The following is a 21,942-nucleotide window of genomic DNA, read 5'->3' as shown; positions in this document are numbered from 1 at the left end:
CCCAGAGCTCCAAGGACGTTCTGCTTTCTACTTATAAATTGCTGTCAATTTAATGCCACCTCTTGAGTCAACCTCATCTCTGAGCACTTACGTCCCTGCGGAATCTGTACAGAGTATTTCTCATGACACAGAGCCTGTCATTCTTTCTCTTCCCCTACTTTGTCCCCAGAGTGGAAGTTAAGGACATGGTTGCTAAAGGAAAAGCCACCGAGAGGTGCTCCCTGAAGAGCCCAGGGAGGCGATTCCCACTCGGGCCTCCCTCAGTTTCCCACCGTCTTCAGCAGCGCATCCTTGGGATTCCACAAGGCTTCCTGGAGAAACCCCTGCAGCTGCGCCCTACTATTGGACGGACTGACAGCAACCTCCCCCTTCCAGGGATCTTCTGCGGAACAACTCCAGCTGCAGGGAGGTCCGTGTGCAGCCTGAGAAAGTGGGGGTGGGGGAGGGGGGAGAGCGGGGCTCTGGACGCGCCACGTGAGCCTTGGGGATTCTGGCGGTAAAGGTGGAGGAAGAGGAGGACCTGGCTCTGGAGCTGTTCTGTCAGCGCCTCTGTGGCTTCCTCTAACCGGAGACCCCACCCCCACCCCCCCAGCCAGCTCCGCAAGCTCTGCCGCTGTGGCTACGGGCCCCAAGCGCACAGCAAAGAGCAGATGCTAGAACTAGACTTGTACTCCTGCAACACCTCCCACTTGCTGTAATGATGGAAATATGTCTGATGCTAACAGCAACCTTACAACAGCGACAATTTAAAGTTTCTCATCACCCTGGCATGTACGTTGCTGTGAATGCCAAACATTAGGGCCTTTTTCTTTTATACTCTTATAAATTACAAAATATATACACACTTAGGATTGGTGTAAAAGCTTGGCATAGCTAATTTTTCTACTTACAATGCTAATATTTTATACATTAATATACATTAAATATATGTAGGCCATAGTTTCTCAATGGGATTTTTAAAATATATATTTTGGTTGATTTCAGAGAGGAAGAGAAACATCAATGATGAGAGGGAATCATTGATTGGCTGCCTCCTGCACATCTGACCGAGCCCACAACCCAGGCATGTGCCCTTGACTGGAATCAAACCAGGGACCCTTCAGTCTGCAGGCTGACGCTCTACCCACTGAGCCAAACCAGCTAGAGCTCAATGGGATTTTTTGTGTCCTGTGCACACAAGATGTTTAGCTGCATCTCCATCCTCTACCCACTAGACACCAGATGCATTCCAGCCGTCCACCAACAATGTCTCCCAAAATGCCCAATTTCTCCAGTTGAGAACCAATTACTGACACGACCTAAAAGCCTGTTATCAAGTATTTTTGCAACAACACAGTGATCTTTAGTGTTTGATATTTTCTTTCTTGATAAAGAAATAAGTCTGCCAAACAAATGGGGAGTTCATATTTCAACTTTTCACATATGCTTCCTAAAATTGGAATTTTTGGCTTTAGTCTTGGGTATAGGTAGTTAATCATGGACTATGGAAATAGGTCTGTTCCCAAAGTAATAAGAAGAGATATACATCCTTGAAGACAGTGTAAAAATTTCTTTAGGTAACACAATAAATTACACACACAATTGGACAAGCATTTATTAAATGCCTACTGTGTGCTCAGCACCATATTAGGCAATAGGGGTGCAGAGATACAAATGTAACATTACTATTCCTGCCCTCAAGGAGCTTACAATTTAATTTTGGAAATAAATACAAATGTGAAACTACAATACAGAGTGCTGGAAAATGATTACAAACCTACATATTATTAGTAAGTGCATGGGCCACAGTATAAACTGAAAAGATCAGTGCTGAGGCAGCACAGAATAGGGAGTCTTAGTGTGGGTGAAGTTAGTCAGGGAGGGCTTACTCAGAAGATATAAAGGAAACCAGACTTTGAAGGGGGTTATGAACATGAGCTGGGGCCAAAGAGCAATCTAAGGAAAAGGAACAGCATCAGAAAGGCACAGAGGCACGGTCAAGGGCCTGTAAGACAACAGTGAAGGTCACAGAAAGTGTGACTGTGATGCTGTAAGGGGACATGTTGGAGAAGGAGGCTGCTACACACAGAGCATAGAAGGCAGGTAATGGAGAACTTGGAACATCACTGCTTTGATGAGAATTATGTGCTGGGTGTTCTTGAGTGAAAATAAGACAATGAAAATGGAGTTTGAGAAAGATCATCTTGGATGCCTACAAGATGCAGATTTTAAAGAGCAGGGACGCTAGAAAGAAAGAATTGCAATAAACTGGGCCCCAGATAATACAGATCTGAAAAAACTCCTATGAGAAAATGTCAGAAATGGAAGGTTTTACACATTTTATGCTGTAGATGAACTTGTTACTGTCACCATAAATGTCCATCTGTAATCGTGCAGCCTCAGGAGAAAAGTTAGAATTGGAACAACTTAGCACAATTTTGGACACGTAGAATGGAGACCAGAACAAGACACCTACAAGACTGTGATAAGAAACATAGCCCTAGCCGGTTTGGATCAGTGAATAGAGCGTCAGCCCACAGATTGAGGGCTGCTGGGTTTGATTCCGGTCAAGGGCACATGCCTTGGTTGCAGGCTCAATCCTCGGGATTCATGTGGGAGGCGACCAATTGATCTGTTTCTTTCACACTGATGTTTTTCTCTCTCTGTCTCTCCTCCTCCCTGACACACTATAAAAATCAATGGAAAAATATCCTTACGTGAGGATTAATAGAAAAAAAGAAAACAAAGGATAGTGAGTCTAATCAGGATAACGAAATTAAGTAATGGTGCCTATATAAAAGGAAAATGGTATTTGGGGGACAAAGAGTGATGAGTTCTGTTTTCAAAGATCAAGTTGTGTTGGGAGACAGTGGAAAATATGGTTACTGACAATCAAAATGGATAAACTAGAGTGAGGACAGAAAAGCTAGTGAATATGTTCAGTGGGGAGGAGAAAAATAGAGAAAAGCTAGAAATTGGAGAAAAATGACCAAAAAGTGTCCCACAAGCCAAAGGAGAAGAGAATTTCTGAGATACAAGGTAAGTTCCACAGTACAGTATGAAATACAGATCAAGGATAAGAACTAAAAAAGGCATGACATTATCAAATGGTGACTCTGAGGACATTTCAGTAATCAAAGTAAAAAACAAGATGTGACTCAAGAGTAATAGTTTTCCCATGTGGTTTATCTAATGAGAATACCTGAAGGAATGCTTATTGCAGTGATAACACTACTAAAACAGTTACAACCACACAACTGAAAGACAGCCCGTGTGGATGTGTGAACTCTGATGTTACTTTAAATTAGCCTCCAAGATGAAATGTTGTCCTGCTGACGATGACTTTACCGTGGTCTTTGCTGGATTACAGATGGAGTGTGCACCCAAATTAAGAAAAACGAGCAACTGTGAAGCGAGGTACTTGAGAGATCACAACTGTGAAATATAAGCTAATGGCAAGAGGTGTGTGAGGTGCTGGCCACCAAAGGGGGTCCAGGGCAGTAACAAGGTTCCCCTAGTCAGGAACTTGTGAGAGCAGCACTGAGATGGGCTAGAGGGATGAGTGCACCTTCTCCCATGTGACACCATAACTAGAATGGTGTAAAGCACCCGTCTACCACAGCGTGCAGTGGGGAGGTGGAAAGGAGAGCCAGATGTCACCACAAGGGGCAACCATCCAAGCTCAAGAGCAGTTGGACTGTCTGCACTCACCTTCCTGTGCACAGTCCCACAACCATCGCTAATGCAGCACTTCCTTGGCTGACTCAGGGCCTGGGGCTTGGGGTGGAGGACACTTGTGGTGTTCAGTGACTGAGTGGAGTCAGTGAAGGTGACATATGGAGAAAAATGCTGGAGTACTGTTAAAAATATAGCATTCTGAGTATGAGTGGGAATATGAATTTCACTGATCACCAAGAACATTACAAGAAAATGCACACCTAAGCTTGAAAACCTGTCTGTAAAAATGTTACCTAGAACTAGATTCTTAGAAAGCTAAATGCACATCTAAGTCTCACAGAGGCTGCTGCGCACTCTACAGCAAGCTTCCTAGGAAGAAAAAGAGCACACACATGCCCCTCCGGGTGACTAACCAAAAAGGGGGTCACAGAGGTGGGAGGAAGCAGAGGAGCCAGGAGCAGCCTGACTTGAATCTACAGCTACTCACACAGAAGACAAAGTTTGGTGTTAGGTGCCTCAAGCCACAAACAACTCACTCTTTAAGCTTCTAAGGGGTATGCTGGGCCATCAGACACCTCCCAGAACAGTCAAGCTAATCTACCTGCATTGAGGCACTGGGCCAAAACTACTCAAGAGCTATTCTAACTGCCCCTGCTATAGATTCTGACCCTGCATCAGGTCACAATGATGACAAACTTTCTGCCTTTTTACTACACTGAAAGACCTCTCACCAGCATGTGGTTCCTTTACTGTTGAATAATGCCCAAACTATGACTCAAGTTTTCCCCTAAACTCCTATGGTCTCAGATTTTTCTGCAGTGTGGATTCTCTGATGTCGAATGAGACTGGACCTCTGAATAAAAGCTTTCCCACACTCATTACATTGATAGGGCTTCTCCCCTGTATGAATTCTCAGATGCTGAATGAGGCCAGTGTTCCCATTGAAAGCTTTCCCACATTCTTTGCATTTATAGGGTCTTTCTCCAGTGTGGATTCTCTGATGCTCAATAAGGCCTGACTTCTGACTAAAGGCCCTCCCACACTCATTGCATTTGTAGGGTTTTTCCCCAGTGTGGCTTCTCTGATGGCCAATAAGATGTGAGCTCCGCCTGAAGGTTTTCCCACACTCATCACACTCATAGGGCTTCTCCCCAGTGTGGATTCTCTGATGTCCAATGAGATGTGAGCTATGACTGAAGGCTTTCCCACACTCATTACATTCATAGGGTCTCTCCCCACTGTGGATTCTCTGGTGCAGAATGAGGCCCGCACTCTGACTGAACGCCTTCCCACACTGGTTGCACTGATATGGCTTTTCCCCAGTGTGGATTCTCTGGTGCAGGATCAGGCCTGTGTTTTGACTGAAGGCTTTGCCACACTCCTTACAGTGATAGCGTTTTACTTTGTTGTGGATATCCTGATGGGAAAGAAGGGCTGACCTGTAACTGAAGGCTTTCCCACACACATTACACTGATAGGGTTTCTCCCCAGTGTGGATTCTCCAGTGGCGAACAAGGCCTGAGCTCTGAGCAAAGCTCTTTCCACATTCATCACATTTATGTCGTCTCTCCTGGGTGGGATTCCCCCGCTGCCTCTCTAATCTGCCCAGAAGGTCTTGGGCTTCTCCACGCTCAAGACCCCCGATAATATCACCATTGCATTTCGCAGCTGTCTCTCCATGTAGTTGGGCTCCGGTAGATATTACCTGTTTTGAAGCTAATTCCTTGTTCTCATTCCTGGTTTCACCACCTGAAACAAAAATGTAATAAGTCATCAAGCAAATGTCACTTCCTATTCTTTGTTAGGGGAAAGGAATCAAAGATAGGAGAAAAGGAAAATAAATATGGAACAGCTACACAAATTGCAAAGCTTACATTTGTCTCCAACATGCCTTCAAACATGAAGAGATAGGAGCAAGTCAAACCCAAGTACCACCGGCTAACTGGGGAAGAAGTGCCATGAAAAAGAGAAGTTATTGGAAGGGGACTAAAGCAGGGAAGGGAAAGCTGAGGAGAAGTGGAAGTCAGGAAGTGGGAAGGTATATGGAACAACTAGAAGATATAATGAGTGGGACAAAAATGGAAAAAAATCCCCAAACAGTCATAAAAAGGAAGGAGCACAAGAGGCCTAAGTGAGAGAAATCTATGTAAATATCCTATGGGAACTGGGGGCAGAAGAAAAGAGTGAACTCAGACAGGACTAAAAGAGCAAGCTAAGTCAGTCCTGGATTCGAGTCCTGGTTCCACTTTAGACCTCAAGAAGTCTCAATATTGTATTTTTATGTTGAATCCTGAATTTACAATCAACTGTCTTTCAGAAAACTCACAATGTAAGTATACATCAAAAACAAGCTAACAGACAAATGAACCAACAGAAAACCTTAACTATGATTAATAACCAGAGCACCACTCACCCAGGGAGAACATGCTTCTGTAACTCTCTTGCCTGTCATCTCCCTTCAGATCCTTCTGTGACGGATTAAGAAGCCACTCCTCTCGAATCAGGGACACGGCCATGTCTTCAATCTTCTCCAAAGTCTGAAACAAAATAAACTCCCATTTGAGGACTGGATTGTTCCACAGCTCAAACCCAAAGTGCCAGTGACCCACCAGCGTCAGACGGGCCAAGAGCTGGGAATGTACTGATCAGCTGGGAAGAAGACGTAACAAGTCAAATATCAATCTGCCTCTATTCAAAAGGATGTTGGGCAAGTTCTTGGGTGAGCTCTGCTACAGGCAGTCCACACACAGGCTATAGGCCATGATCATGACCAAGGGCAGCGATGGGGCTTCAGTGAGAAGGAGCACGACTCACCTGGAACCCTGCTGTTAGAAGTGACGCAGCCATCTGGTTTCCAGGACTTCCTTTCTGGGAAGGGGTGGGACTATGAGAAGCAGATACAGCTGAGGAGGAGAAAGAAGCTATGAATGAGGCCAGCCTTATGTTGTGCTTGCAGAAGTCACCAGTAACTCATTATAAAATTATCTGTATTTAAGCCAAAACGCATGCCAGATACTACTAGGAAATGCTGATAGGTTGGCTCTGGCTCTAGACCTCTGGTTGTCCATAAAACATCCACACTCTGATGTCCCTCTCAGCCTGACGCTGCACATAAAACATACAAATTGCATGGCTTCCTAACAGGAACTGCTGCATAATTTCTCCTCTGACCAAAGCCACATTCTATCCTTGTGCTGGTTACAGGATCCCTTTAGGTCCCAGTCTCTTGGCAACCTCTATTTACTGTGATTTTCACAAATGTCTACACAACTGCCAGTATCTGCTGCCAGATACCAGACAGCATAGCACAAAACCAGCAGCAGGCCTCAGCACATCACACAAGAATTATATTGATAAATGAAACTGCTTCTATGTTTCTTCTCCAGAAATATTAAAAAGCCAATTTTATAGAACAAACTTCTATAAGTCACACATGTAAAACCATAACAAATGCAGGGCAGGTCTGAGCTAGGACTGGGATGTACTGTTCTGTAAGGAAGTAAGTTCTCAAACAACGATGGGAAATGCCAAACGGATATAGGAGTCAGACTGAAGGGGCCTCCTCTGGCAAATCTGAGACAATTTACGCATCAAAATAATGGTAGTAACAACATATTCATGGGAAAGAATAGAATTTCTGAGTCCATACTGATAAATAAAATTAAAATAGGGAGAAGGGAACACTCTCCATTATAAGAAACAAATCAACGTAGAAGGAGTAAAAGAAAGTTATCATTTTGTAACTTGCTTTTTAATCACTGATTCAGTCAAGAAGCATCAATTACTATTCAAAGTAGTATTTTAGCAATAATACTGTAATGAGGACCAGGCTACTTACACAGACTCAAGAGTATCTCCCCACAAGTTACTTATTAATTACAAAAAGAAAAATAGTAACCCAGCAAAAATAACCTCAACCAAGTCAACAAAATTACCATCAGCAATAACAGGACAAATTGCTGCTGTGTCCCTGAGGACACAACCTCACTTCTGAGTGTTCCTGCCAGATAGACAGAAAGCTGGATAAGTAAAGTGTTGTCCTGGACTGGACTCTGGACGAACACTATTGGAACCACAGGCAAAATAGGAATGTGAGCCGTGGATGAGATGAGTGTTGTATCAGTGATACATCTGATTGTTTGAGGAAATACATACTGAAATATTTACAAATAAAGCGGCATGATGATACCAATAAACCTCAAAAACTTTTTTTGGCAATACAATGGGGTAACAGAAATGTATGAATACATAGAAGTTGCCAAATTCTTTAATTTGCTCGTGAGTTCAGCCTTGGGATTGACAGTCTGTATGTGAAGCCTACATAAACATTGACACCACAACTATGAATGGTCTATAAAGAGTGGTTCCCCAGAAACAAGATGGGGTTCCCTCCTACTCCCTCCTTATCAGGGAAACCCGGCTCCTCACCTCTGTCTCGGGGCCCGTGGAGCCCGGGAGCTATGTGCCGGGTTGCTGGAGGCTGGAGCGGAGCGTCTGGAGGCTCTAGTGCGGGTTCCGAGTGCACCACCTCCTCCCAGAGGACCCTGTGACCATGTGCACGAGCCGGGACCTGGACACAACGAGCAGTTGCGTTATAAGGAATCCCTCTGAGAAACGAGGTGAAGAGGGATAAAAGTACATTTTCAGGACACGTGCTCGGCAAGGAAGCAGCAGACCTCACTGATTTCCTCCAGCAGCAAAGAGTACAAACACATTGATTTGCACAGAAACCAAAGGAAAACATCTGCTGACGCCCTCCCTGTGCCCAACACGTACTTTGCACTCCCAAGGCCAGGGAAGAATGATCATCAGGAACAAAGCAGAGCTATTCAGTAGGAAAAACCTTCTGATGAGGAATTAAGAAATCTCAGTTCTGGTCTCAGATCTACCTTTAATGTTTGGGTGCCCCTGAAAAAGTAATTTAAGCTATCTATGCACCTTGCAAATAGGAGCAATAATGCAGTGTAGGGATGTGATAAGGATAAAAAATGGATTTATACCTTAAAAAAAATTAATTCTGTAAATAGAAGCCATGCCACACTATGACTGCTCTCATCCCCCAACAGCAGGAATGCATGCCTAGCATCTCTGCTCGCACTGTGGTGCCACTGCCTCTGCACCCAGTCTCCAGGATGCCCAGGCACAGCACACACACTGCCTGCCACTTACTGGCCGTCCTAGGATGTCAATCTGCCTCTCCAGATCCTCCAATAGGGTCACCACCTCCTCCCCACTCTCCAGCTGATGTTCCTTCACCAGGGCCTGCAGCTCCGTGGGCAGGATGCTCAGGAACTGCTCCAGCACCAGCAGCTCCAGGATCTGCTCCTTGCTGTTCAAATCTGGCCTCAGCCACTGATGGCAAAGTGCCCGGAGTTGGATCAGAGCTTCTCGGGGTCCTTGTGTCTCCTGGTAGCACAGCTTCCTGAATCGCAGGCGGAACAGCTCTTGGCCAGGAGGGTTGTGTTCATGTGGACTGGATTCCTGGTCCCAACCATGATCCTCCTCGACCTTGACAATTACAAGGTCCTCTTCAGGAGCCTGGTTGGATGGAGATGGGGCTAAAGACTTTCTTGATTCTGCAGCCATGTAGGGCCGGGAAAGATGAGGAGACTTGCTTCCACCACCTTCTTTATCTTCTTAAGAGAAGGACCTTCTGAGGGGCTCTCCTTTAAAGGACTTCTTTACAAACAGAAAATGCAAGTGTTAGGGGAAGTCCAAGGTCACAGTGATTTACTAAGACATCTTAACAAGCTCCCTACCATGCCATGGACATCACAGCTCAGTTGTTCAAGGGACCCTCTGCACTCTTGCGGAAGGATTGCCTTACCTCCATAGGCTTCTGTCATGCTCACTCATGTAGGGAATAATCCCTTCTTTCTGTTCTCTCTCATTGGGGATGTGGAACATGGGTAAACAAGGTCAGGAAACCTGATTGACTGCATCTAATAGAAGTTCTGGCCCTCAGAGCGGCTGACAAATTCTTTCAGCATTTGCACACCAGCTGTACTGTTTCTACACACTTCAGCTCTCAACCTGTCCCCCACTCTCAACAGATGAGACTAATCTATTTATATAAAAGCCTAAGTGACCATTACGAAACAATGACCAGAATGACGGGAACGAGTGGTTGACCAGTCACTATGACGCACACTTACCACAGGGGGGCAGACGCTCCACACAAGAGCTGCTCCCTGGTGGTCAGTATGCTTCCACAGTGGGAGCGCTGCTCAGCCAGAAGCCGGGCTCAGGGAGCCTCTCCAGCCTCTGCAGCAGTGCTACTGAGCTGCAGCAGCAGCAGCAGCAGCAGGCGCAGTGAGTGGGAGCGGTGTGGCGCCCAGACCCGGCTCAGGCTCCTCCTCGGCTGCCTGCCACTTAGCGCACTGCTACATCCCTTGTACACCCTAAGCCTGCAGTTATAATCTCCAGAGAACGGTTGAAGCGTTAAAGCGCGGACACTTGGAGTAACCAGGACGAGCCTGATATCGCCACCTGTAGCAGTCAAGCGGAATGAAGTTAACCCGAAGAGGACGTTCTGCCAAGAAAAGGCGGGAGCCTGCAAGCAGGCCACGTCAGAACAAAGTCTTGCAAGCAAGACTTATTGTTCAGAGGCAGAACTTTCCTTGAGGTGATAAATAGTCCATGAGAGCATGGAAAGTTCAAGGGAGGGTACACTGCTACAGGTGGAAATAGTCTTTGTATAACAAAGGAAATTAATAGTGTAATGTATAACTTAGCTTTGATGATCTCATAAGCATGCCTGTTAATCATTGTCACTTGCTGTGCTCCATTGTTATTTGCTGGACTCCCCAAATAAAAGCCATGAGGGCTTTGGGGGCTTTGCTACTTGCCTGACTAGCAATAGCCCTCTGCTTCTCTAACTTCATCCTGCACACCAAGCTTGCCTCAGCGTCTCCGTTCACAAAGAACATCAATACCACCAGGCTCTTGGAACTCTGCCTCGGGCATCGAGATCAAATCTCATCCCTTACCGACTGCCCTGGAGCTACAGAGGAAGGCAGCAACAAAATAGTGGCCGCAAGTCAAAGAGAGATGGATCTGAAGGGTGGGGATGTGGGCAACAGAGCACCCCTACCCCCCAAAATCCCCAACTTTGTATTGTTCACGTCAGAGTGTCTTTTATCCGGCTCTGAGTGGTGGGAAGCGTCCAGCACAGCCCAAGGTGTCCACTGGGGACCTCCAGGCCGGCAAGGCATGACCCTGGCCGCAGAAGTAACACTTGCAAATATTTTTTCAGGAAGCTTCGGGGAGAATAGACTACCCATGTGACTTCCCAGCGGCTCAAGGGGACGTGGAAACTCCCCGGGCACTCGGGCGTGGGCTCCTGATTTCCTTTCAATGTGCACGAATCCCTGCACCAGGCCACTAGTTTCCAAATAATTTAGCTCAAGGTACTGACAAGGACTGTCCTTTTCCTCCTGACATTCATTACCCTGGCTGGGCTCCCACCTTCCCTCCCATCTCAGGGCTAACTTCTAGTATGGACCTTCTTTCGACCTTTGTCTCTTTAGAACACCTGGTCCTGCATCTCCAAGGAACCTGGATGCCCCATCACCACCTGCAACCCCAAAGTCAGGTCCCCAACACTATTGACCTACCAGAATGTTTTAATATTTTTAATTATTTTTAAAAAATATGTTTTCTTGATTTTTTAAGAGAGGAAGGGAGAGGGATAGAGAGCTAGAAACATCAATGAGAGAGAAACATCGATCAGCTGCCTCCTGACTGGGGATGTGCCTGCAACCAAGGTACATGCCTATGGGGAGCCGATATAGGGTTAAGCCTCGGACTGACCTGTTGGCAAAGTCACAAACAGGTCTTCCGAGTCTTAAACAACCCAATCCGAGAGGTGGCTGCTGATTTACACGCGCTATCATTTAAAAAATAAAAAAGGGGGAATTTGCCAGAAGCCGGTTATATGGCATACTGTTCTTAATATGTTTGCTCCCCTTCTTGGCGCTATGTGTTTTAACCAAGGTCACCTCTCCAAGAAAGGTTGTTTCCCCAGGTGGGGATTTTTCCCTGGAGTTAGGGATTAACAGGACTAAGGAAGGGAATCAGTAAAACCCCTTAACTAAGTGCCAGGTGGGTAGTTTATCACCTTAACTATGAACAATCACGCTTAAGCTACATAATCTTTACTTAGGATAATCTCCTTCAGTTACTTCCTAGTAGCTTAACAGAACAATAGAGTAGTGACCTTGGAATGGAGATAACAAACGCCTTAACCTTTGGAATAGAATGGATAGGATTAAAATCAAATGGTATAAATACAGATGTAACAGGAGAATAAAGAGAGAACCTCGCTATGCAGATCAACTGAACGCTGTCTCTGTGTCATTCCTTTTTCGCCGACTCCGTCCACACCTTTGGGAACCCCTGGACCTGTTGGGGCTGGACCCCAACACATGACCCTGACTGGAATCGAACCTGGGACCCTTCAGTCCGCAGGCCGACGCTCTATCCACTGAGCCAAACCAGTCAGGGCCAGAATTTTTTATAAAGTCATACAGCAGGAAGCCTTTGGAGTCTGGCATCTTTCACTCAGCATAATACATTTGATATCATCGATGTCGTTGCATGTTATCAGTAGTTTATTCTAATATATGTTTGTTTATCCACTTCCCCGTTAAGACAAATAAGTGTATGCACACCTGTATTTATTAAGCTGGTAAGCACCTTGTGGATAAAGACTGCTTCCCACATCTCCTTTTAACAATACCCAGTCACTTTACTGATTTAGAAATTAGAAAAGTCAATCTGTAAGGCTTCTTCTGACTTCAAACTCTATAACCCTGGGAACTACTGAAGGCACAACTCAGTTTGTAAGAGCATTAATTGTTCAATAGGTGAGGAAGAAACGTTTTCTTCTTTCAGACTAATTAAGTCTAATTTGGGATGTTTGGGAACTGAAAAATAAAACAAGAAAAAATATTTTACAGGTTTATATGACTAAGAAAAGGTGGGCGAAGCAAACACTGTGCTACTTTGGCGTATCTCGGACCACAGAGGCTGAATGCTTTGGCACCCACATTTTTCACTTAAACACGTCAGAAATTCAAAGGATGTTTGCCTTTGTTAAAGCTGTGATTATTGCACAATACGCATAATTAACGAAAGGACAGAAATCTGGGCTCTGTTTGGAGGCAGTGGCGGCAATTGCTCAGGAGATACCCGAGTTGTAAAGGGGCACCTGCTTCCGTGAGTTTTTCTATTAAACGGGATAATTCCGAATAAGGCTGAGCTCTGCACTGCGCCGCCGATGTCAGAAATGTTTCTTAATGTACAGTTATCCAGGCACCACCACCATTTTCTGAATTCTCTACAAAGAGCTGAATAACGTAATAGCAAAAATAGGTTTCCATAGATAATTGGGGCTTCCCTAAGCAAAATATGTCTTTTTTAAAAATGAGAATTTTATTGTGACGGAATGCAACATTGCTGTGTAAAAGTAATTCACTTGGTGGAAACAGCTGTAAAAAGACAATGTGGGAGCCTTTTCCTATTTTAGTACAAATAAACTGGACTGCAAAGAACACCACTAATCCATGAGCGATGAAGAAACGAACCCTCATGAAAGGTTCCCCGGCAAGAAGTTTGGGGACGCTTATATGGCCGGTGGCGATCCCCGTAGTCCGACCCCGCTCGGAACCTCAGGCGTTCCCAGCAGCGGGCGGTCTGGCCACAAAGCGCCCTTCGGGCCCGCGGCGAACGGTACTTACCGCGAGGACTGGGCGCGGCCCAAGGCGGGGAAGGGAGACTGCGAATGGCGGACGGACCAGGGGGAAGAACGGGTAGGAAAGGGGGCGAGAGCCGTACCCGACCAGGACCTCCGGCCCCCAACTTCCACATCAGCTGGGGGACACCAGCAGTCAATGCGCAGCTTGTCCAGACACTTCCGGCACCTCTAGGAATCCGGGAGGACTGAAAGCTCTATGGTCGGCGCCCAGGGCTCCTCCCGCGCCTGCGCGTCGCAGGGTCTCCGGGCCGCGGAGCTGAGAGGCCGCACCTGGAGGGAAGGGACCCATGGCGCTGATCGCCGGTCTCAGGAGGTGCCGTTTAGATGCCCCTGTAGTTGGGTATTCTCTTCAAATACATATCTAGTCTTTGAGGAATTCCTGTTAATCGTCGTTCATAGTTTTAAAATGCAAAAGGTACACTTTCAGCTGTCATTCTTCAAAAATAATTCAGCCCTGGCCGGTTTGGATCAGTGGACAGAGCGTCGGCCTGTGGGCTACAGGGTCCCGGGTTGACTCCAGTCAAGGGCATGTACCTGGGTTGCAGGCTCCTCCCCTGCCCAGGCCCTAGTCAGGGCTCCCGCGGGAGGGAGTCAACCGATGCGTTTCTCACGTGGATGTTTCTCTCTGACTTTCCGGTGAGGATTAACAAAAGAAAGATAATGGCTCCATGGAAAGAACATCGGCCTGCGGACTCAAGGGTCCCGGGTTCGATTCAGGTCAAGGGCATGTACCTGGGTTGCGGGATGGCAACCAGTTTCTCTCTCCCTTCCGCTCTCCCTAAAAATCAATGGAAATATCCTCAGGTGAGGATTAACAAACAAAAATCACAATTCATTGAATATAAATTCTTTTAAAATCTTTAACCTGTCTTCCACCCCTTTTCTATCTCCATGAATTGCACTCGCTTATAAAACCTGCATTTGCAGCTTCGCCTTCTTAACTATGGGTAAGCTTCAGGAGCCGACCTGGGTTTTATTACCCCAGAGTTCCGATAGGAAATCTATATTCATTCTTTACATACCCGTGGTATTAGTCTTAGCTTTACAGACCAAATAAGATCTCAGGGTGAAGGTTGTAGAAAATGTCTTTTACTTTTGTTGTTTTGGTCCCACATTTTTATTACATCAGCACCTTTCCTAACCACCCATTAAATCTGTTTTCAGGTGCCCCTCTAATCTTCACCTTCATTTCCCCTTTCTGATCCTGCAGATGGGCACCGCCAACGTTTCCATTAAATGCCCACTCCTAACCCAGAAATATCCTGTCCAAATACTAGTTTTCATTTCTTCTTAAGAGTTCTATCATCTAATCACAACAAAACAAATACTTCACGTAGAGAAGTTTCAGTGCTTCTAAACTTTCAAAACACTCATCTTTGCTCTTTAATTTATAGCTATTGACTCACAGCTGGAAGTAACTGGCAACAGACTAGAACTCTGCTCTCGGTTTCTTTTTTTACATTAAAAATATAATTTTAAAACACAAAGTTGTAGTTCAGAAGTAAAATAGCACACTTGATTTGTGCATTTTACTAATAAAAATGAATTTTTTAAAAAAATGTGCACATTTAAAAAAATGTTATTGATTTTTCTTTTATAGGAAGGGAGAGGGGGAGAGAGGGAGAAACAATGATCTGTGAGAGAAATTTCAATTGGCTGCCTCCTATACGCACCCCGACTGTGAATCGAACCCACAACATGGGCATATGTCCTCACCAGAAATCAAACTGGTAACCTTCTGGTACACAGGACAATGCTCAACCAACTGAGCCACAATATATATTATCTACTGACTTCCTTCTATGGAAAATAAGCACTTAACTCTTCTAACCACTGCTGGAATTAGCCACACTTGGGCTCAGAGGACACATTTTAAACTTCCTAGAGTTGCAGGGTCCAACAACAACAGCCACACTCTTTTTTTAAAATTTTATATATTTTATTGACTTTATAGAGAGAAAGGAACAGGGAAATATCCTCAGGTGAGGATTACATGCCCTTGACCAGAATTGAACCCAAAACCATTCAGTCCTTGGGCCGATGCTATATCCACTAAGTCAAACCGGTTAGGGACAGACACACTCTTTTTATAGAGATGTGGTAGTAACCTAAGCTTTTAATTCAAATTATCCTATATAATAAAAGCCTAATATGCTAAGTGTCTGGTCATCTGTTCAACCAATCAAAGTGTAAAATGCTAAAGACATGCTAAGGCCACTCAATTGCTCGCTAGGACATGCACTGACCACCAGCCCACCCGGACTGAGCAAGACGGGCCAGACATGCCCTAGAGCCCTCCTCCTGTGGTCCCTCCACGGACCCAATCGTGCACCAGTGGGGTCCCTCGGCCTGGCCTGCACCCTCTCGCAATCCGGGTCCCCTCAGGTGATGTTGGAGAGCCGGTTTCAACCTGATCCCACAGGCCAGGCAGAGGTACCCCACTGGTACACGAATTCGTACACCGGGCCTCTAGTTAGATTCTATTTACTTTAATAATCATTTTCCTTCAATTAGAATACACCCATTTTTTTTAAGGCTGAAAAGGTAACATTATTACTAAACTGTTTTCTTCTGGAGTGTTTCCATTTTATTTCCTGCTGCTATTGCAGCCTCCTCAGGTGTCTCTTTTGCTACTTCCCTGAACTCAGAATCACACAATATCAAAGCCAGAAGGTACCTTACCTGTGTTTGATTGAGACAGCAATGCCTTGACAACTTTTTGCAGCAATAAAAATGGTCTACACCTGTGTTGTGCAATACAGTAGCTGCTCGCCACATGTGACTAAGAGCACGGACATGTGGTCGTGTCACCACAAACTGAACTTCCCATCCTACGTGTGTTTAGATGTATATGGCCACTTGTGGATACTGGCTACATCGGACCAACCTCTGCCTCAGTTTACAGCAGCAATTTTCAACCTTTTCCATCTCATGGCACACATAAACTAAGTACTAAAACTCTGTGGCACACCAATATATTTATATTTTTGCTGATCTGACAATAAAAAGGGGTATAACATTGGTTAATTCATAATGGATGGCTATTGTGTTGGCTGCTGTCATTTTTTTATTTAACAATCAAGGGGAAAGAGGTCAATGCCCCTGACTATATAGTCAGGTATTGCATGTTTTAAAAATTTCCTGCAGCACACTGGTTTACAGTGAATGGGGACTCAGAAGAGAAGTGACTTATCTGAAGTTAAGGATCCCTAATACACTCATTATCCCCCTGTACTGGCACCTCCTACTCCTAACTCTGCCTTCCTTCCCATTTGGTCTTCTTTAGTCTGCTGACTTTTCAGTTGCCTCCTTTCTATCAGTGCTAAAGAAAAAAATTGCACAAAATGAATATAACCCCTAGTTGAGATAAAAAAAAGCAATAAATATTTAGGCCATTGTATCACAAATGATGTGAAAAAATAGTATTGTCTTAATGTTTTCGCCTGGCTGGCGTGGCTGGGTGGTTGAGCATCAGCCTATGAACCAGAAGGTCCCAGTTTGATGACCGGACATAGGGGGGGGGGGGCGTTGTGCAGGAGGCAGCCGATCCATGATTATGTGTCATCATGATGTTTCTATCTCTCTCTCCCTCTCCCTTCCTCTCTAATACCAATTAGAATATATTTTAAAAAGTTTTCATCACCTTGGCTGGTTTTTCTCGGTGGCTAGTGTTGACGGTTGGATTCCAGGTCAAAGGCTCATACCTTGGTTGCAGGTTCCCCAGCCCACAGAGAGGCATGTGCGGGAGGCACCAATTGACATGTCCCTCACGTCCATGTTTCTCTCTTTCTTTCCCCCTCCTGCTTCCCTTCCACTCTCTCTAGAAATCAATACAAAAAATATCCTCTGGTGAGGATTTAAAAAAAAAAAGAAGTTTTCATTGACTTTAGAGAGGAAGAGGGAGAGAGAGAAACATTGCTGCCTCGCATGCACCCAGACCAGGGATCAAATCTGTGACCTTTCAATACAAGACGCCCAACCAACCGAGTCACAACAGCCAGGGCTTAGTTCTTAATTTCAAAAGCAATTTTCATCTATTTCAACTTAATACATATCTGGTGGGCCTGTCCCATCATCAGCAATTCACAGAAGGTAAATGAAGGCAGAGAACTGGAATGCCTTTGCCTAAAGTCGTACGCTGAATGGTTAATAAAAAAGGGTTGAGAGTTGGAATTCACTGTCTTTCAACCAGAAAACAGTTATCTTGGACTGGAATAAGCACTGTTGTTTATGGTCAAGGCTTTCTGAAATAACTTTAAAAAAAAAACACTTTAATTTTTGTTTTTTTAGAGAGAAGAAGGGAGAGTGAGAAAGGGAAGGAAATATTGATGTGAAAGTGAAACATTGATCAGCTACCTCTTGCATACCCCCCTACTAGGGATCAAGCCTGCAACCTGGGCATTTGCCATGACGGGAAATTAAACAAGCAACCTTTTGGTGCATGGGTCAACGCCCAACAGAGCCACACCAGCCAGGGCTCTGAAGTAAGAAACTGAACTACTTTAGAAATAAAAGCAAATTTTATTCAGGTTCTGTGGTACCAGAGAAATTTTTGATGATGGAAGCTTTGCCTACATTCAGGATACTTATAAGGTCCCTAATTAGGCCTGGACAGCTAAGGAACTGTTGTTACTGACCCCTTATTAGTAGAGCTTTTTTTTTCTGCCTGAATTCTTTGATGTCGAATAAGGGCTGAACTTACCCGAAAAGGCCTCCCGCACTCATAGCATTCATAGGGTTTTTATCTGTGTGGATTCTCTGATGCTGAATAAGACCTGAGCGTCCACTAAAATCTTTTCCACATTCTTCACATTTATAGGGTTTCACTCCAGTATGCACTCTGTGATGTCCGATGAGATGTGAGCGTTGATTGAAGGCTTTTCCACATTCGTTACATTTATAGGGTTTTTCTCCAGTGTGAGTTCTCCTGTGCTTGCTAAGGACTGAGCTGTGACTAAAACTCTTCCCACAGTCATCACACTTATAGGGTCTTCTTTCCCTTGGCCGCCTCTCTAACCTGCCCTCACTTTCAGTTGCATTTTTGGATTCGGGATGTTGAGAAAGGACTTTGTTCAGTCTGTTATTTACCTTCCTAAGGAATTCCATGTCCTTTGCAATATCTTCCTTTTGGGACAACTCTTCATTCTCAGTCCTGGTTTTATCACCTGTAACAAACAGGGCCTATTTTAGGTTTGAGAAGCAAAAGCCTATGGAAGACAAAACATGCAAAATGTTACAAATGTGTTATGAAAAAATGGAAAGCCACACACAATGTACAAATTAGGTCTTTAGCACCATCCAAACACATGCTGACAGGGAAGACAGTGAGAGGCCTGGGAGGAAGACAGCAGCAAGACATGACGCCTGGGAACAGATTAGGAAGAGATCAAGGGGTTACTGGGCAAACCTGTACAAAGGCAGAGTGGTTAATGGTGAATGTAAATGGGGACTATAGACATTCTGAGGATAATTAATAGGAATGTGTTGAGTAGAAACCACCAAAGGGGGAGGAAAAGGCAGGAGGGGACAGTGGGTGGCCTGGTTCATGTGCTGGGTTGAATCTATCAGTCCTTATCTTGTGTCCTGTTAGGAAAACCAACTATGTCTGGTGGAGTCTTCCCTGGGTTTCAGTGAAACCCCCTTTCTGCTTCTCTTACATCTTCTATAGTCCTTCACAGAATCCTCCTCCTCCACCCAAACTTAACTGGGTTTCTTTTGCTTTAATTAAAAAGTTACGAGCCTCAGGCAGAGGCTAAAATAGCACCTCCTTAGATCCAAGAGCCAGTGTACCCAGTGGTCAGAGTGTGACCATCCAGATTACAACTCCTCAGATCCATAAGGGACACACTCAGGGGGCAGACTCAGTGAGCACCAAAGCCCCACTGAAGCAAGTCTTGCCCCAGAAGAGTGTCTTCAGCACAGAAGTTCTCCCACTGCAGACACAGCTGATTCTCACAGCCAATTGGCCTGGAGGTCAATTCCTCCCAGTGATAACTACAACAATCAAGGCTTAACTACAACAAGACTGTGCACAAAGCCCACAAAGGGGCGCACCAAGAGTGTCCACCTCAGGTAATTGGGGAGGCTGAGCCACTAGGCCCTATAGGACACCTAGCACACAAAGCCACTCTACCAACACAGGGAAGCATAAAAAATGCGGAGTCAAAGAAACAGGTCACAAATGACAGAAATGGAGGAAAGCAAACAACTGGATATAGAGTTCAAAACCACGGTTATAAGGTTTTTCAAGAATTTCTGGAAACCGCTGATAAATTTAGTGAGACCCTGGAGGATATGAAAAAAGACCAACTAGAAATTAAGCATGCACTGACTGAAATAAAGAATAATATACAGAGATCCAACAGCAGACAAGAGGATCACAAGAATCAAGTCAAAGATTTGAAATACTAAGAAACAAAAAATATCCAACCAGAAAAACAAAAAGAAAAAAGAATCCAAAAATATGAAGATAGTGTAAGGAGCCTCTGGGACAACTTCAAGCGTACCAACATCCGAATTATAGGGGTGCCAGAAGAAGAGAGAGAGCAAGATATTGAAAACCTATTTGAAGAAATAATGACAGAAAACTTCCCCTACCTGGTGAAAGAAATAGACTTACAAGTCCAGGAAGCACAGAGAACCCCAAACAAAAGGAATCCAAAGAGGACCACACCAAGACACATCATAATTAAAATGCCAAGAGCAAAAGACAAAGAGAGAATCTTAAAAGCAGCAAGAGAAAGAAACTCAGTTACCTACAAGGGAATACCCATACGACTGTCAGCTGATTTCTCAACAGAAACTTGGCAGGCCAGAAGGGAATGGCAAGAAATATTCAAAGTGATGAATACCAAGAACCTACAACCAAGAATACTTTATCCAGCAAAGCTATCATTCAGAATTGAAGGTCAGATAAAGAGCTTCACAGATAAGAAAAAGCTAAAGGAGTTCATCACCACCAAACCAGTATTATATGAAATGCTGAAAGGTATCCTTTAAGAAGAGGAAGAAGAAGAAAAAGGTAAAGATACAAATTATGAACAACAAGGGTGCAGGAAGAGACTGGACAAAAATCGTACACCTATGGATGAGGACAGTGGGAGGGGTAAGGGCAGAGGGTGGGGTGGGAACTGGGTGGAGGAGAGCTATGGGGGGGAAAAAAGAGGAACAACTGTAATAATCTGAACAATAAAGATTTAACTAAAAAAAGATGTGAAATGTATTATATAGCAATTATACCTCAATAAAGCAATTTTTTTAAAAAAGAAAAAAAATTACGTGTGTGTGTGTATATATATATTCTTATTGATTTCAGAGAGAAAGACAGAGAGAGAGAGATCGAAACATCAATGATGAGAGAGAATCATTGATCAGCTGTCTCTTGCACACCCCTCATTGGGGATCAAGCCCATAACCTGACATATGCCCTGACTGGGAATCGAACTGTGACCTCCTGGTTCCTAGGTCAACACTCAACCACTGAGCCACATCAGCCGGTCATGGGGTTCTCTTTATATGTTCTTCCTGGTCAATCTTGACTACACCCATGTCTTCTGTCATCTACCCAAGATGACTCCCACATCTCCACCTTCTCCAACACCTTCCTCCCAGATACAGAACATTTTAAACTGCACTGCCTGCTGGGTTTTATCCACTTGGATGTTTCACAAGCAACGAAAATTCACATGTATAAAAACTGAACTCACGCCAGCTCCTCTTCACATAGATACAGGCAGACATCAGAGATATTGAGTTTAGGTTCCAGACTACCACCATAAAGTCATGATCGCAATAAAGCAAGTTGTAACCTTTTTGATGGTGGAGGGTTGTGCCTTCCATTCACGGAAAACACATCTGTGAAATGCAATAAAGCTAAGCACAATAAACAAGGTCTGCCTGTACATACCCTTCTGATTTTCCTGTCACTGACAACATTATCTGATACCCTACCTCCCACAACCAATCAGATCTGTTCATTCTACAATAAGTAAATATCTCTTGATTTTCTCCTTTTCTCTCTCCAGCCTTATTCCTGCTCTAGTTGACCATCCTCTATATTTGAGAGTGGTCTCCCCAACCCCCTGATATAAACATCGTTTCTCTCTGCTATTGCTGTTATTTCACTTACAGATTTTATAAAATACGTCATCTATGATTTCATTATCTAGAAATAATCTTTGTCTACATTTACAGGTAATCCTTCCAACCTTTTTCTATGTAATTTTTAAAAAATGAAATCATGGACAGTGATTTCTGTGTCACCCACTTCTCTACTTACAATTCTCTGAGAGCCCCCCAGCTGATGGGATGAAGTTCAGTTACCCTAGTATGGTGTTCAGGAATCTTCACCACTGGCCTTGATGTTCCTCACACAAAATTCTCCATCATAATCAGACTCAGAGCAGTTGCTCTTAGCATGTGTGATGCTCTTATGCTTCTTCCCCCGACTGCTCTCTCAGCCTAGAATGTTCCCCATCTCAGGTCATGCAAACTGGTGCCTCGCAGGCCTGTCATGGAGAGAGCTTCCG

At 44.5% G+C, this 21,942-nt stretch overlaps 1 protein-coding gene and 1 long non-coding RNA gene across 3 annotated transcripts; one reads left to right on the top strand and one right to left on the bottom strand.

Annotated features, from left to right (window-relative positions):
- Nucleotides 1–1,176: 1,176 nt before the first annotated feature.
- Nucleotides 1,177–3,038, top strand: LOC106726562. The gene is made up of 2 exons (XR_001362627.1): nt 1,177–2,787; nt 2,941–3,038. It is a non-coding gene; the product is annotated as an uncharacterized LOC106726562 (long non-coding RNA).
- Nucleotides 1,581–13,588, bottom strand: ZKSCAN8 (zinc finger with KRAB and SCAN domains 8). 2 transcript variants are annotated; one of them, XM_005869006.2, is made up of 6 exons: nt 13,398–13,588; nt 8,827–9,336; nt 8,086–8,227; nt 6,472–6,560; nt 6,071–6,194; nt 1,581–5,406 (listed from the first exon to the last, which is right to left on the bottom strand). In XM_005869006.2, the coding sequence occupies exons 2-6, from the start codon at nt 9,241–9,243 to the stop codon at nt 4,445–4,447; spliced, it is 1,734 nt and encodes a 577-aa protein (XP_005869068.1). In that variant the 5' UTR covers nt 9,244–9,336; nt 13,398–13,588; the 3' UTR covers nt 1,581–4,444. The 2 variants fall into 2 exon arrangements, with proteins under 2 accessions (XP_005869068.1, XP_014397412.1); XM_014541926.1 differs by having other exon boundaries at nt 8,827–9,333.
- Between the last annotated feature and the right edge of the window lie 8,354 nt (nt 13,589–21,942).

Source organism: Myotis brandtii, unplaced genomic scaffold (assembly GCF_000412655.1).
Source record: "Myotis brandtii unplaced genomic scaffold, ASM41265v1 scaffold2814, whole genome shotgun sequence".
NCBI classification, from domain to species: Eukaryota; Metazoa; Chordata; class Mammalia; order Chiroptera; family Vespertilionidae; genus Myotis; species Myotis brandtii.
This window is presented reverse-complemented; position numbering and strand designations above follow the sequence as displayed.